This window comes from Pan troglodytes, chromosome 4 (assembly GCF_028858775.2).
Source record: "Pan troglodytes isolate AG18354 chromosome 4, NHGRI_mPanTro3-v2.0_pri, whole genome shotgun sequence".
In the NCBI taxonomy this organism is placed as follows: Eukaryota; Metazoa; Chordata; class Mammalia; order Primates; family Hominidae; genus Pan; species Pan troglodytes.
In genome coordinates this window covers 8,290,971-8,307,263 of record NC_072402.2, presented here as the reverse complement: position 1 = coordinate 8,307,263, position 16,293 = coordinate 8,290,971, and the positions used below count along the sequence as shown (strand labels likewise).

At 41.5% G+C, this 16,293-nt stretch overlaps 1 protein-coding gene across 2 annotated transcripts in view; it reads right to left on the bottom strand.

Moving 5' to 3' along the window:
- The window catches only part of ADCY2 (adenylate cyclase 2), a 435,133-nt gene that overhangs the window by 188,476 nt on the left and 230,364 nt on the right, over window positions 1-16,293 (bottom strand). For both annotated transcript variants that reach the window (XM_016952932.4, XM_054684164.2), the window contains exon 4: window positions 13,498-13,647. In XM_016952932.4, coding sequence (XP_016808421.1) covers window positions 13,498-13,647 — 150 coding nt within the window. The remainder of the gene's footprint in view (window positions 1-13,497; window positions 13,648-16,293) is intronic.

Below are 16,293 nucleotides of genomic sequence, written 5' to 3'. Positions count from 1 at the left end.
TAAAGGGTGTAAGAATAACTCAGGAGTCCAAAGATTGCTAAAAACGATCAGGAGTACAAAGTATTGGAAGACATGGTTTTAGGACTACTGATAATAACTAATTATTACAAAATAAAAAAGCCACAGGTGGCAGCTCCAGCCATCTCCTTGGGTTAAATGTGAGAAAGCAGCAACAGGTGTCCTGAGCCTTTCTCACTGCTGTGCAGTGGACTCTTGGTCATTTTGAAACTTCAAACACCAAGCAAGGATAAAGAGCAGAGATTTACAATGCTTTGTTCTTCCTCCCAGGCCCATATTTCTCTAATTAATTATATGTATGGATTAATACATATTATGAAGGTTGCTCAGAGAGAGAGCAAGAGAGAAAGAGCAAGCTAGTGCAGAACATAGTTCTGTGTTTTGTCAGTTGGTGTTTGGAGAGTATATGTTCTCACTTACTCCATGCAGGCACTGTAGTAGGTTCTAATACTCTAAAGAAAAATAATGAAATAATAGCCATTGTCACCTGTATTAGTCCATTTTCACACTGCTGATAAACACATACCAGAGACTGGGCAATTCACAAAAGAAAGAGGTTTAATGGACTTACAGTTCCATGTGGCTGGGGAAGCCTCACAATCATGGTAGAAAGCAAGGAGAGGCAAATCACATCTTACATGGATGGCAGCAAGTGGAGGGAAACTCCTGTTTTTAAAACCATCAGATCTCATAAGACTTATTCACTATCATGAGAACAGCATGGGAAAGACCCACCCCCATGATTCAGTGATCTCCCAGCTAGACACTCCCACAACACATGGGAATTATGGGAGCTACAAGATGAGATTTGGGTGGGGCCACAGAGCCAAACCGTATCACCGCCAAAGATTTCAGAGTCTAGTTTCAGGATGGCAGAAATGGACCCTAAACAGGCTGGCTAGGAAGATGATGACCCTAGGAAATGAATCTCTGAGTCACTTCATCCAGGATCCAACTCTCTGGTGGCTGCTGAAATGGCTGCTGCATTCCAGTGATCCCTGGACTGGCAGAGTCACAGGAAGAGTCCGTGCTAAGACTTCTGCAAGGCACTTACACACATTGGCCTCATGCTGGGAGTGTGTTTTGTTTCTTTCATCATTGGCATCATGCCTCATGCCAGGAGTGTGTTTTCTTTCTCTCAAATGCACTTTTGTTCCTCCAATCATTGGTTCCTGCCCTGAAGGAACAGAAACACACTAGAAGGGCAGAGTCCACACTACTAAGTAAACCTTGTCCAAGGGATGGTCATTTTCTTCAGGGCAGAGGTCATAGGTGCAGGCTGCTGAGCCTCAAATTCTATCAGATGGCTCTGAACTCATTCTACAGTCAATGATAAAATATTCCTGTTTTTATTCTGTGCTACTGGTTTAGAAAATAAAGTCTTAATTTCCTGGAGAATCTGCCTCACGAGGAGCCAGAAAGGTATAGAAAATAGGACCACACACAAAAAAATATATGATAACAAAGAAAATTCCATCTGGAGGCCAAACACGATTTGCTAACCTCCTGTCACCTTGAATCTGCTCAATCACCAGGTGCCCGAGTCCACAGCACAGCAGTGAGAAAGGCTCAGGATATCTGTTGCTGCTTTCTCACGTTTAACCCATGATGGCTGGAGCTGCCACCTGTGGCTTTTTTATTTTTGCATTTCAGCTCTAATAATTCTACTGGCTGCTGATTGATGTTTATCTGGAGGAGAAGCTCCTAGCCTTTTTGCTTTTTCCATATTTATAATGAGGATTGTGCTTGTAGTTAAACTGCCCAACCTTGAAACTCTCAAGCTCTGGATAGCAGTTCTTCCCTGGAATATGGTTATAAGATGACATGCACTGATATGTGCTGATTCTTTTGCCTAGAGGATCAGTTGGTTTATTTTTAACATTTAATTTTATATTTTTACTTTAATATACCTTCTAAAACATAGTTAAACTTAGTAGAGGCTTGAATTTTTGTCTTAATGTATTCTTTTCATTTTACCTAAAATCTTGTTGACATTTTATTCCTTTTCATGCTTTCCAGGTTATTTGCCTATTTTAAAATAACTTTTCCTTTGTTTCTATTTGGATTAAAACCTTTTTAGTAGCTATTACTAGAACATTAGCTACAATGGACTACAGCTGTGATTATTTAGTAACTGTAATGAATGTAATGCAGCAAACTCAGTTGCCTTTCTTCTTCTTCTTCTTCTTTTTTTTTTTTTTTTTTTTTTTTTTGAGGTGGAGTCTCACTCTGTTACCCAGGCTGTAGTGCAGTGTTGTGATTTCGGCTCACTGCAACCTCCGCCTCCTGGGCTCAAGCGATTCTCCTGCCTCAGCCTTCCGAGGAGCTGAGATGACAGGCGCTCACCACCACATCTGGCTAATTTTTGTATTTCTAGTAGAGATAGGGTTTCACAATTTTGGCCAGGCTGGTCTTGAACTCCTGACCTCAGGTGATCCGCCCGCCTTGGCCTCCCAAAATGCTGGGATTATAGGTCTGAGCCAGCACACCCGGCCCCAGCTGTTGCCTTTCTATAAAAATCAACCAACCCTTGTACCCATCCCTTCCTTAGAATCAATGATTCAGAATACAGCACATTAGGAAAACTATGTAATATAATAAATTAGAAATAATTAACAGGCAATTTAAAATGTATTACCAAAGATGCATTATTAAGATGTGTAATACAACTTTGATTTATGCCATGAGCATAGAAAATCTTGAACAAACAAACTCCGCGGCATTTCTTGGCTCCTCTTCTCTGCTACATACATCAGAAGAGCTGTGGGAACTCACTGCATGGCTTCCGCACCTCCTGTCTCCTCTTCACCTAACCTCAGTCACTTTAGCATGATTGCTCCACTTAAACGTATTGTCCAGGCCACTGGTGACCACCATTTGTTCAAGACCAGTGGTCACTCCTTTACCCTCTTCTCACTATGACTCTTCAGCATGTGACTATGTTGGCCACTATCCCACTTATACCTTCTTCTCTTGGCTTCTATTGAACCATTCTCTCTGGCTTTTCCCCTATTGTGGTGAATTCTTATAATTTTTTGTTGCTTTGGCATCAATTTTAAATTTAGATTGGACTTACTCATGCAAAGCCTAATCATGTTTGACACAGTTTCCATCCCCCCTACCTCCTTGCAGTTTCTCAAGGTGGTCAATCAAGACATCTGCCTTGTACACTGCCTTCTGGTAACCACCTCCCTGTGGGACAGCTGGATACACCCTACTAATCCCCACACCCTGCATAGACTGCACAGGTATCCCACCCACACTGACCTTCTCTCAGTCACAGCATGATGCCATAGGGCATGTGCCTGCTTGTTCTAAACCCACCGATTAGAAACCTGATTGCACAATGTCCTGAACCCCAGTGAAGGCTTTGGCCCACAGCTCCCTCTCTCTCTCGTTCTGCACCTGCTGGTTGAGCCTGTGTGTCCTGGATGGCTCCCTGCTTTTTGCTGGCCCTGCAAATGGTGCTGCGCCCTCTATTCTCCAGATCTGTAAACAATAAACTGCTTCTGTCATTTCATGGGTTCTGATGAGTTGCCTCTTCTACCTCATCCTAACTTCTGTCCTGGTCAGGGCTCTCTGGGAGAGTGGCTGCCTTGGTAGGAATAAACTAGACACAGGTCAGATGAGAGCCACAAGGGCACGTGCCAGGATAAACAAGCTTCCCGTGAGAGGGACACCTGGCCACAGGCTAGACACTAAGGTATCAGGCCGTCTGTGAGGTCAAAGAAGGATCCCATGAAAGGCACATGGGAAACACCCACAGCCACATCCCCAGGATCCCCGTCAGGGCAGGGCTAGAGTTTACAGCCACTATCATGAGAGGGAACTCAAGACTAAATTAGGAAAAAACAAATCATCTATATAACTGGTTGATTTTTCTCAGTATCATGAGAGGGAACTCAAGACTAAATTAGGAAAAAACAAATCATCTATATAACTGGTTGATTTTTCTCAGTGACTTGGGCTTCTTCATCTTCCTCTATTCCTGCTCAAATGTTAGTGTGCTTTGAGGTTTGGTCCTGGACCCTTTTTATCTTTTCTAATCCCACTCTCTCAGGGCATCTCATCTGGTCCTGTAGCTTGAAATAGCAACTATATGCTGATGACTTTCAAGTTCACATCTTTAACTCCAGATCTTATTTACAGCTGCTGGCTTGGCATCTTGAAATTAGCTGTTAAAAACTCAAATCTGGATTTCTACTGTACCTTACCTCCCAATAAATAACGTGACCAAGATGTTGAAATGTTAGATGCCACACCAACCATCATCCAGTTGCTCAAGCTCAAACCCCAGAAAGTTCTCTTCATTATTTTATTTTTATTTCACTCAGCATCTAATCCAAAAGTAACCCATACTAAATCAATTTTAAAATATGTCCTAAATCTGTCCACTCTCACCCAAGCTATTCCTGTATCCAGCCTGTACTGCTGCCATAGTATGCCATGGCTTCTAAGGAGTCACCTACTAACACTCATCCCTTCTCCAACCCATCTTCTACTAGGAGCCAGAAGGATCCTCTAAGAATGTTAATCAGTTTACGTTGCTATCTTACTCAAAACCCTTCACTGACTTCCCACTCAGTATAACATCCCAAGTCCTTGACCCACCTTGCAAGGCCCAGCGTGTAGTCTGGCTCCTGCCTCTCTCCCCGCAACTGTCCCACTGACCCCTATGTTTCTCAAACAGGCCACCTGGCTCCTGACTCAGGACCTTGGTAGTCCCCACTTCTTTTGCTGGGAACATTTTTCTCAGGCCCTCCTAGGTCTGAGACCTTCAGCAATTCATATTTCAACCTAGATATCACATCCCCAGAGAAGCCTCCCTGCCTGGCCCCTCCAACAGGCCTCTTGGTCTTCTCCAGCCACCATGCTTTGTCACATTATCTTGTTATATCTTCTCATGAAATTATGGGTTTGATAAGCTACAGTCTATCACCTGCTATTAGAATTTAAGCACAAAGAGAACAGGGACCTCTAGTCTTGGCTACCTCTGCATTCCCCAACCTGGGAAAATCGCCAGCACCTAACAAGCCAAAAAAAAAAAAAAAAAACCTGTAAATTTGATAAATAGGAGAAGAGGGCTTTTCTGTATCTTATATAATCCTGTATTTAACAGAAGAATATATGTAAAAATACTATGCAATTTGAAAAGGGTATGAATGGGTTTATGTGAGTATCATTATCTCACATGCCTCTTGCATTGCATTCTGAGTGCATCATATAGTCCACATTTATGACAACGTTAGTCTTCAGGGGGAATTTTCACATGCAGTAACACACATATATTAAATGGCCCATCATCTGTAAGTACATTGAAGGACTTTTCTACAGAAGTTCTAGGATAAAATAAAATCTTGACAGCACTCAGATAACCCTAAAAGTATAATCTCCAAAAATAATACCATTTGAAAACACATATGCAATTAACAAAACCCTAAAGTTCATGAGTCCTAACCTTCAATTTGTTACAGATATAAATGGATACCTCGGTTCAGTAAACACATCACTAGTGCTATAGGAGGTATATGTATCTGCAACTGTGCTCATGGTAATATACTATTAAATATGCATGATCAGTAACTTTAACATTTTGAAGTCAGCCCCATGAAAGTAAGTTCAAAATGCCTTTCCCCCCCATTAAAAGGCATAGTGGCCTACTCTGTGATTACATTTGCAGGAAGAAAAATATGATGGCAATCACAGAAGACTTGAGTTTTGTTTCCATATGTGACAAATATCACAAGAATGTTTAATGAAACAAAAGGGCTCATTTTAGAATTGCTTTTTATTGGGTTTATTTTACTGGTATCAAATGATGTCAAATTGTCTTGAATCTTTTAACTAGATTATTCTTTGCCTATTAAACATTCTTACCAGCATCAAAGTACCATATCACAGAGTATTAAAAATAGGCAGTCCCCAGGAAATACTGAAAATTCTAGGGCTCTCAGAAACATCAAAACCAGGTCCTCTCCTTAGTACGTGACTTCTGGTTTTGGGGGCTTCTTATTATCAACAAAAATCTGCTTGTGATAATCTGGAGTAATATAACTGTTTCCAGGTGTTTCTTCAACAAGACAGGTGAGTTGCTTCTTCACTGTGGACATGAGCAGGAGGTCTTGCTCAAGTTTCTTATACAGAGGAAACTTCTAGAAGGTTTAATTTTATCATTTGGCTTTTCTACTGCCATGATGTAAATAGACACCTGCATATATTTAACCATTAAAAGAATCTCTGCTTAATTAATTACTATAATTCTTTTTTATTTTTATTTTTTCCTTTAAAGCAAAATGTCTATTTTTTTTCTTTTTTTTTTTTTTTTGAGATGGAGTCTCGCTCTGTTGCCCAGGCTGGAGTGCAGTGCTGTGATCTTGGCTCACTGCAACCTCTGCCTCCCGGGTTCAAGCAATTCTCCTGCCTTAGCCTCCCGAGCAGAGTAGCTGGGGTTCCAGGTGCCCACCACCACACCCAGCTAATTTTTGTATTTTTAGTAGAGACAGGGTTTTACCATGTTGGCCAGGCTGGTCTCAAACTCCCGACCTCAGGTGATCCGCCTGCCTCGGCCTCCCAAAGTGCTGGGATTACAGGCATGAGCCACCACGCCCTGCCAAAATGTCCTTTTTTTTTTTTTTTTTTTTTAAGAATGAACAAATAGTTGCTAATGTGGCTTTTGTAAACCCCTATAATGGCCTGCATTGATGTTCTTTGTTAGGCATCAATACTGGACAGTGATACCTGAGAGTTCCTTCATCCTCCCCCTGGATCTTGGATCTGTAACTGTTGACTCCTCCTTAAAGGAGGTTGATTGCACAGTCATAGCACAATCTTCATTGCAATCTTCGCAAATATGTGGTGATCTCAACCATTCTAACTAAAGGACTTCTCAGAAAATACTGCAGACTTGATTTAAGGATTATTAACAATCTTCTGGAGTTAATTTTCGTTTCTCATTTAAAAGCATCCATAAACATCATGGCAAAATTGTAGCATCCTGAAACATCTTGTCCTGGAACTTCTCAATGAGGCATGACATCTGAGCTTCATGAGAATTTAAGTAACCAGTATAATACAGTGTGGTGCAAACTGTGAAAATATTTCTTAAAGATCATTCCGATGGATTGGAATAGCAAACACTGTGATGAGAACCTTTTATAACATCTCAGCTCTTCATTTTTTTTTCAGTTTTCAAGTAAAGTGTATGTGTAGTCTTCCACATCATTTAATGTTTTACCAATGAGAGTTGAGATAAAAGCAATAACCAACACTGGCTTAAGCTATGCCCTCTGCACTGAGGAAGAGATGCCAAAGAGAAAAGTATATACTAATCATTTACAGAATGAAAAAAATGTGATGACCAAGATGGATGGAAGTTATGGCCTCTTTATCAAGGAGGAGATACCAAAGAAAAAAATGACACAACTAATGATTTAATAAAAGATGAAAAGTGGAGATCTCAAAAACATAAGCGGGGGGCGTGGAAGAGTTTAATTAATGGTCTGAGATGTCAGAACCCAGGCAAGGCCTTTATATCTGAGCCAAACTGTACCTGCCGCATGATGTGTGTTTCTCCTGTTAGGCTCTCTCTGTTGGGCGCATCCCCCAGCCCTGCACCTCAAAGCTCAGGCATGACATTTATATTAAAATGTGCTGCTTTAATTCTTCAGCAACTGCAGCGAGAAAGTCTCACTGGCTTGAATTCCTCTCACACTATTAATGTCCAGCTTGGCTTTATGAAAAGGTACATAACTGTTGAGATGCCTCACCTCAAGTCCATGTAACAACTCAGGTGAAGACAATTGGGTAAAACAATTAGTCTTGTCATTGATGAGTCCTCGTAAGGTCCATTTCATTGGCAAAAGGTAAACTGAACATGCAGAGATGGGGTTGGTAAAAGACTGTTTTGAATAACTCACCACCACATGTCCAAGCAGACAAAGCTGCAGACTCCTCTGTTCAATCTTCTTGCCTCCAGGAAGAAGAAAGCTGACCCTGGAGGGATCTTTGGGGATGGCATGGCTGGCATCAAACCCTCTCCATGCCTCATCATGGTCATGGAGGGAGTAAGATGGCAGCTGATTTCTGTTGCTTCATGTTAGTGCATGAGAATTCAATGGAAGAACAGCAACTGACTGCCTCCTTAGCAGGATACCATTTTGGATGCTTAAAGTTGCTCAAAGTTGTTCCTACTCTTTTTAGGACTTCCATCAAAGAATCCTTCACGTCCTGGAAAATCTCCAGTTAACATTCCCAGAGATCAGACCAGAAAACCCATGCAAAACCAACATGAAAGACAGAAGGGCCCTGGAAGTTACACTTACTCACTGAGTGATCTGGGCCAAGTAATGTGAGCAGTTTCTTTATTCGGTTTAAATGGGAAAAACGACTTAGGTCCTAGAGTTGCTGTAGGAATAAAGAAGACGGAGAGTGGTAGGCTGACTAACAGTCCCACAAAAGTATCTCCATCTTAATCCTTGGAATCTGGGACTATGTTAGGTTACATGGCAAACCAGGGATTTTGTGGATGTGATTAAATTAAAGATCTTGAGATGGTGAGTTTATCTTGGATTAGCCCGGTTAGTCCAGTGTAATTACAGAAGCCATAAGAGTAAAGCAGGAGGGTTGGAGTCAGAGAAAAGGAAGAAGATGCAACAGCAGAATCAAAAGTCAGAGACAGGCCGGGCTCAGTGGCTCATGCCTGTAATCCCAGCACTTTGGGAGGCCAAGGTGGGTGGATTGCTTGAGCTCAGGAGTGCAAGACCAGCCTGGGCAACATGGCAAAACAAATACAAAATACAATAAATAACAAAAGTTAGCCAGGTGTGGTGGTGGACACCTGTAGTCCCTCCTACTTGGGAGACTGAGGTGGGAGGATCTGTTGAGCCCCAGGGGGCAGAGGTTGCAGTGAGCCGAGATCATGACACTGCACTCCAGCCTGGGTGACAGAGCCAGACTGCATCTCAAAAAAAAAAAAAAAAAAAAAAAAAAAAAAAAAAAAAAAAAAGACAAGGAGAGAGAGAGAGAAAGCAATTGAAAGATTCTATCCTCATGACTTTACATATGGTGGGAAGGGGCTAGGATCTAGGAGCCAAAGAACGCAAGCAGCCTTCGGAAGCTTGAAAAGGCCAGGAAATGAATTCTCCCTTCAAAATCTCCAGAAAAAAACAGCCCTGCTAATATCTTGACTTCAGCTCAGTGAGACTGATTTTGGACTTGTAACCTCTGAAACTGTAAGATAAAAAATCTGTTCTGTTTTAAGCCATCAAATTTGTGGAAATTTGTTACAGCAGCAATAGGAGTCTGATACAACAGTACACATAAAGTACTACATAAACTACCCGGGACATTATAAAAACTTAAAGAAATAGTACTTGCTTCTGTTTGCTTTTCCAAATTTTAGCAGCCCAAATCTAGAAAAACTTCAAAAACTCTTCACCTTGCGAAACAAATGAGCCATAAAATGCATTCAATAAAGCCATTATAATACCTGCTATCACATTAGGATTAAAAACAGGTAAATTTGTCATTATCTACCCAGCCATGACCACCCAAGGATCACTTTCTTGTTCCACTAAATTCTGCAGAGAGGAAAACAATTTTGCATCCAAGGACAGCCAGAAAGACTACAGCCAGAAAGACGACAGCCAGAAAGCCAGAACCCCCACAGAGAGTTGCAGAATCCAGGTATAGCATGGGGTCTCTGAGCCTCGCTTGACTAGTATTTTTTACTAAAAGGAATGTTCTGTCATATTTGATCCACAGGATGGTTCAGATTAAGTAAATCACATAAAAATTTGTTAAATTATTCTAAAACAAAGACAATATATAAATTAAAGAGGGTTTATTCTCCCTCTATGAAATAGCAAACCTGGCTTTTACCCCTACGGAAACAGCATTTATTTCAACTGCCTAGGCAGTTAGCAAACAGTGTTCTTATTTTGCTGTGAATCCAGCTCTCATTAATTCCTGAGAGCCTATTACATACCCCAGAGAGCAACACTCACTGAAATATGTTTTCTCAGGTCTGATAAGAACCATCTGCCACACTACACGGTGCTCAGGAAACAGCCGCGGATTTTACTGTGGGATATGAAACTTAAGACAAAAGTCAAAACTCGAGACAGGTGAATACCTTCAGTTTCTAAAGGCGGCCTCAATTCCAATGCAATGCATTCTTTTCCCTACCTTGTAAAAAGTCATGATTTTTATTGTTCATAATGAGAACACTTTTAGGGCAAGAACACAACTCTGAGAAAATCTCTAGCAACATTTTTCATTCCTTCTTCCCTCAAAATCTTATAGTACAAATAGCCACTTTATTCAAGCATGGGCTTTAATCTTTAGAAATTCATCTCACTTGCATCTGAAAAATATCACAAAATTTGAAGAAAAGACAGCATGGAGTTTTGCAATTTTGAAAAGATTTCAGAATCGTTAGACAGGTCCCAATAGTTTCAGTGCCCCCCCTCCAATCCTGGGTGAAGAGGGATGGCTTCCTGGGCTAACCCGCCACTGTATCCCCTCCAAGGAGGAAGGACAGCAGAGAGTGGGGCTGTGAAACGAGGCCAACGAACTCCCAAGGTGGCCGCCTCTCAACCTCTGGGAGCACCAGCTCTCTCTGACGCAGCTGCTAACGTGTACATTAAATTGGATGCTATTTATTTATCTAAACAATGACTGAAACTGTTTTCTGGCTGGTCAACACATATCCTTCCGGAATGAAGAACTTTGAAGGACATTACTGTTTGCCACAGTGACTGTGGATGAAGCGAAAGGTGGTTTGTGGTGCAGGGCGAGCAGGAAGTGACACATGGAACCCAAACCTGAATTTGATCAGTGGCCCTACTGGGCCTCAGTGTTTCAGGGGCCTCCCCCTTCTATGAAGGTCACACAGATTGCCACTGGCCAGTTTTTACTAGTTTCCTTACATCTATCAGATTATATCTTACTGATGGTTTGTTTTTTTTTTTTAAACCAAGATAATCTCTTCTTCCAATTTAATTACATGCTGGTCTGAGAAAAGTACAAACACATCTCACCGTAGACACATATTCTCCAAAGCCCTAACAAGAAAGGTACTGCATTCTAGGAGTAGACTCTGGAAATGGACTTCCAACGCTTGTGACAAAATGCTCTTGTGATGTGAAGTTGTATTCTATTAAGCATATTTCATATCAGTTCTTATTTCTTTAAAGTGTCCCTTCTCACTTTCTTTATTTTTAAAAGAATCACTGACTTCTTTTCTGAAACTAGTAGATGCATGTCTTTCTAATGTCTCCCATGATGGTTCAGTTCTTGAGCTCCACAAGGTCAATGTGGCTCCTCTTACCCTCAGCTCACTGTGGCAAGGGATGCCATGTGCTTTCAGCTGCTCAGGTCTCTTCAGAGAAATATGATGTGCAGGTGAGGTCAGTGACCTGAAACTGCTTTTATCAAAGCTGTTCCTAAAAATATTAGGTTATGTAATCCATCTACTTGGAATTTCTGTTCTCTGTAGCTTTAGTGCTATTTTGAAGGAGATTACAGAGCTGATGAAAAAAAAAGTTAAACATGTCTGTCGGGCCCAACTTGCTCCAGTCTGTACTGCTTGAGAAAGGAAACCATCTCTCCCAAAACATTTGAACCCTGTAGCATGCACTACAGCAGGAACACCCATGAATGCTAAGTGCTACTTGTCGAAACTGTGGAATTTTCTAGAACACAGATGTAAAACGTTACTGAAAATAGGTACATAAGAATAAACTGGATAATAGTCCCAAGTTAACAACTATCTATGTCTCTTAATTTTGAATTCAGAATTTGACACACATCTAGAACAAACAAACAAACAAAAACATCGGTTCCTGAATACCTTTGCTATATAGGTGGTAAGACAAAATGTATTTTTTAAAAACAAACCATATTTGCTAATCATACCAATGCAAAGGCAGTGTTTACAGTTATATCCCAGTGCCTAGAGCCACGCCTGCCACAGCCTTGGTGTTCACTAAATATTTGTTGAATGAATGAACTAATATCCTGGATCCCTGTTTTCAAAAAAGAATGATTACCATTCAGCAGTCCACACACAGACAAAGGACTAGTGCCAAAATTTAAAGGATATACTTTTTGCTCCCACCACAATACACTTTGATGAAATTTTATAGAGTTAACTAACTCAATACAACTTCACAAACAATAATTAAGGATCCATGATATGCCAAACACTGCTAAGAGCTTAGGTAATGTGATGAAGGCCCACAGGGAGGGGGAGCATAGTGTTTATAGCCAGCCATGCTAATTATTAGCTTTACAGACTGGATTCTCAGTGAGAAATACACAAACCCAGGAACACACAGCTGTTCACATGGATATCTGCCATCACCCGGAGTGAAGCACAGCAAATCCAGGGCCCCTCTATGGCTTCTTCTCCATGTACATCTGTTGTGCCTGCTTTCCACCATCCTTGGTGATATCTTGGTCCCCACACATCTCCTATTGTCTCCATTGTTTGTTTTCTGTAATGCTTCCTTGCAGTCTATACATTCCCCTGATGTGCATTTGTGTCACCCACAACAATCAACCTAGGATGCCCCTGACAACGACACCTGGCTCCTCCCCAGACTCTTCACTCACCTCCCTGAGGAAGACTCCAACATTTCATCCTATGTGGACAACAGGCGCTGTAGGAAGTGCTGTGATGGCACAGCACGGTGGAGGGGGCGATGAGGGGGAGGCTCGTACTTCTGCTGGTGCAAATGCTTGTCATAAACACTAACCAGAAGTGAGCATTTTCACGAACTGTTCTTATTTGACTTCCCCAGCCACTTGTTGATGATGGTTGGCGTATCTGGCTGTGGGTGATCCTGGGTCCCTTGGTCTGAAGGCTGCATGGGGAAGATGCAATCTTTGCTCTTTTGATCATAACTCTCTATTACAGTTTAGATGTTTGTCCTCTCCAAATCTCATGTTGAAATTTGATCCCCAGTGTTGGAGGTGAGGCCTGGTGGGAGGTGTTTGTGTCTTGGGGGTGGATCCCTCATGGACACATAAATGCCCTCCCTGGGAAGGGAGTTTGAGGGAGTTTCTCACTCTATTGTTCCCATGAGAGTTGGTTGTTCAAAAGAGCCTGGCACTGCCCCTCCTTCCCTGCCTCTCTCTTGCTTCCTCTCTCGCTAAGTGATCCCTGCACATTACCCATTATCCATGAGTGGAGGCAGTTAAAGGCACTCACGAGAAGTAGACATGGCACAGGCTTCTTGTGCAGCCTGTAGAACCACGAGACAAATAAACCTCTTTTCTTGGTAAATTACCCAACCTCAGGTATTCCTTTATAGCAGCACTAAGCAGACTAAGACACTCCCCAGGTGCAGAGCCCAGGGTTTCTTCTCTGATTTTTCTGAAGCTCATGAATGAATGAATGACACTCAACATTAATAGTAACAGCATCATTTTAATAATGACTAAAGTAATGTGGATGTAAGATGAAACATCCATTACCTGTTGACGTTTTTCAAATTCCAACTTGATCCGGGACTTGATGCAATTACAGGTGTCCTGATATGTTTGCTGAAGAGCGAGTTCCATGAGGTGCTTATGGTAGGCTCCTGCCAGGTTCCCACAGATGAAAATGATCACATTGGCCAGGATCTAAAGAGACAGAAAGAGCTGCTCAATAGGGTAACTGTTTCTCACTTGTGAATACAATCAAAACAAAGTGCACATTAGCAACAGTCTTCAGAGAGATAACTGCAGGAAGTTAATTTTACTTCTGTTTCCAAAGTAATATTTTTATTTGCTTAACAGAAAACATCAATCTCCAGAAGAGTTCTGCCCTTTTCTTGGATCCATGCCCTTTGGTAGATGACTTTGCAGTCCCTCCCTTGACTTTGGGCTTAGCCATGAGATCTGCTTTGCTTTGGCTAATGCAATGTGGACAGAAATAATCACGAGCTAGATCTAGCCCAGGATTAGGAGACCTTTTGTTTTTCAGGTCACTCTCTTGCACCTCATTAGGAAAAGAACACTTCCGGGTAGCCCACCAGTCCCAGGATGAGAGAAACATGGAGCAGAGCTGCCCTAGTCAACCTGCAGTCTATTATTGTGTACCTCTGAGATTTCATGGTTGTTATGCAGCATTATTGTGATACTAGGTGACTAATACAAACTGCCCTCACACCAAAACTGTATTTGCTGAGCCTGGATAAGTGACATTCACCTATTATCTTTTGTTTATGTAGAAATATGGTAGTCTTTCAAAACATATAACTCATTATTCTTTTCATGATAAAAACAATTCATGTTCATGTAATTTGGGAGAAAAACAAAGATATAAAGACAAACTAAAAATAATCTATAATTGTCCTGCCCAAGCAGAACACTCTGCTTTCCATACGGCCTTGTCTGCCTACTCCGTTTTCCTCTGTATTCTCAAAATTGGTGGCATACTTTACTTTGTCAAGACCTCTATCTTGTTCCAAGAAGCTTCAGTTCATTCTGAATGTAGTTTTGTGCTTTGCTTTAACATTTAATAAAATATTTTTTAGCTCATGTAAGTTCTGTAGAAACAACATTTTAAATGCTTAGATAATATTCAGTTCTGTGACTGTATCATCCTTTAGATATGTCCATATTGTTCAATACTTATTAATATTCTGTGCATTGCATTATGCTATAGTGGTCAACCACATGTATAAAGCTTTGGCTTCATATTTGATCATTTCCTCAGACAAAATTACTGAAAAGCCAGAAGTATTTTTAAGTTATTGATATGTATTGCAAAATTGCTCTCAGGAAATGTTCAATTTACATTATCATCAACAGTGTATGACAATGGTCTTTTTAGTGTAACCCACTATTTACATAGAGCAAGCTCTTGTGTGTTCACGGCAAGACCTACAGGTCTACCTGTGAGTGGATAGACACATCTGGTTAAAACCCACCCTACCCTCCATTTCCACATGACTTGTATTCCCACCAAGACAGGTCACTAGTGGCTTTAATAACAAGTCAGTGGCATCAGTTCCGAATATCCTATGCTCCTCCCTAAGAATCTCCCCATAACACAGACCACTTTATCACATTAATCATCCAACGTGGTGAGCAGGAGTGGCTGGAACCCATTATGGGAATTTTATTTCTAAATCTTCAAGGTTCCTTGTGACAGGACTGAACAGAGAATCATAGCTGTCCTCCTTCTCTATGCGGTGAGGGAGGACAGTCCTCCCAAGGAGAGAAGGAGAAATTGGTCTAACTTGAGGGTTTGGGAAAAGGATATGAACCCTCTGCATCTTACCCCATCCTCCCCCATAAGCAGGGTCTTCCTCCCTGAAGTGGGTGGTCATCTCCATGTCCTGCATTCTCAGCCAAGCAGTGGACCTAGTGGGCCACTTGCCCCTGTGCTGGGAAAGACCTTGATTTGGGGACAGATGGCTGTAGGGAAAGATGGGTAAACTCAGGGGATAATCAGCAAGATCATTTATTCCTAACTGTACTCTCCAAATAGGTGTAAGTGTAATAAGGTGACATTTTGTTCTCCGTCTACCCAATGCCTTGGTCTATCTCTCAAAGGGTTCTGAACACAGGAGGAAAACAGTGATATTAATTATTAGCCTCCTCAAGTCCTACAAAATAAATGTTTGGGATACAGAGAAAAAAGAGGACAGAGTTAGAAATTAAAAGAATGATGTGACGAGGTTCTCTCTGAATAAATGCAAATGCACAATAGAAGTGGGGTCCAGAATGATGCAGATTAGAAGGGGCCTTCAAGGCTGTTCCATGTAACTCACTCATTTCACAGAGATTTGGGGCCAGAGAGTTCCTCAAACTCACCCACATTCTTAGAGCTAACCCCCATAATGTCCAGTTATGCATCTATATTTTATCTCCTCCACATTAGTATGGATAATTAAAATCTTTGCTGGGAATTGCTCTGTGTGTGATCTGTGTGTGGTATATGCATGTGGTGTGCATACATGCATATAACTTGTGTGTAATCTGTGTGTGAAATGCATGCTTGAGTGATGTGTGTGCAGGTGATATGCAGGTAACACACGTGCTCTGTGTGGAAGGCCTATGTGCTCACAGTCTGTGTGTAAGTGGGTGCAGCAGCCCAGCACTTCAGAGCAATGTGGCAGTCTTCAGTATTACTTCTACACATTTTCTAGCATCACAGGGCTCTCTTCCTTCTTATTGCCATACTTTGATGCATCACCTCTTCTGGGAATGTCAGTCCTGGAGCATGTGGAAAGCCCTGATGACCTTCCTGGCTTCCGATTAGAGGGGACCCTCCAATAG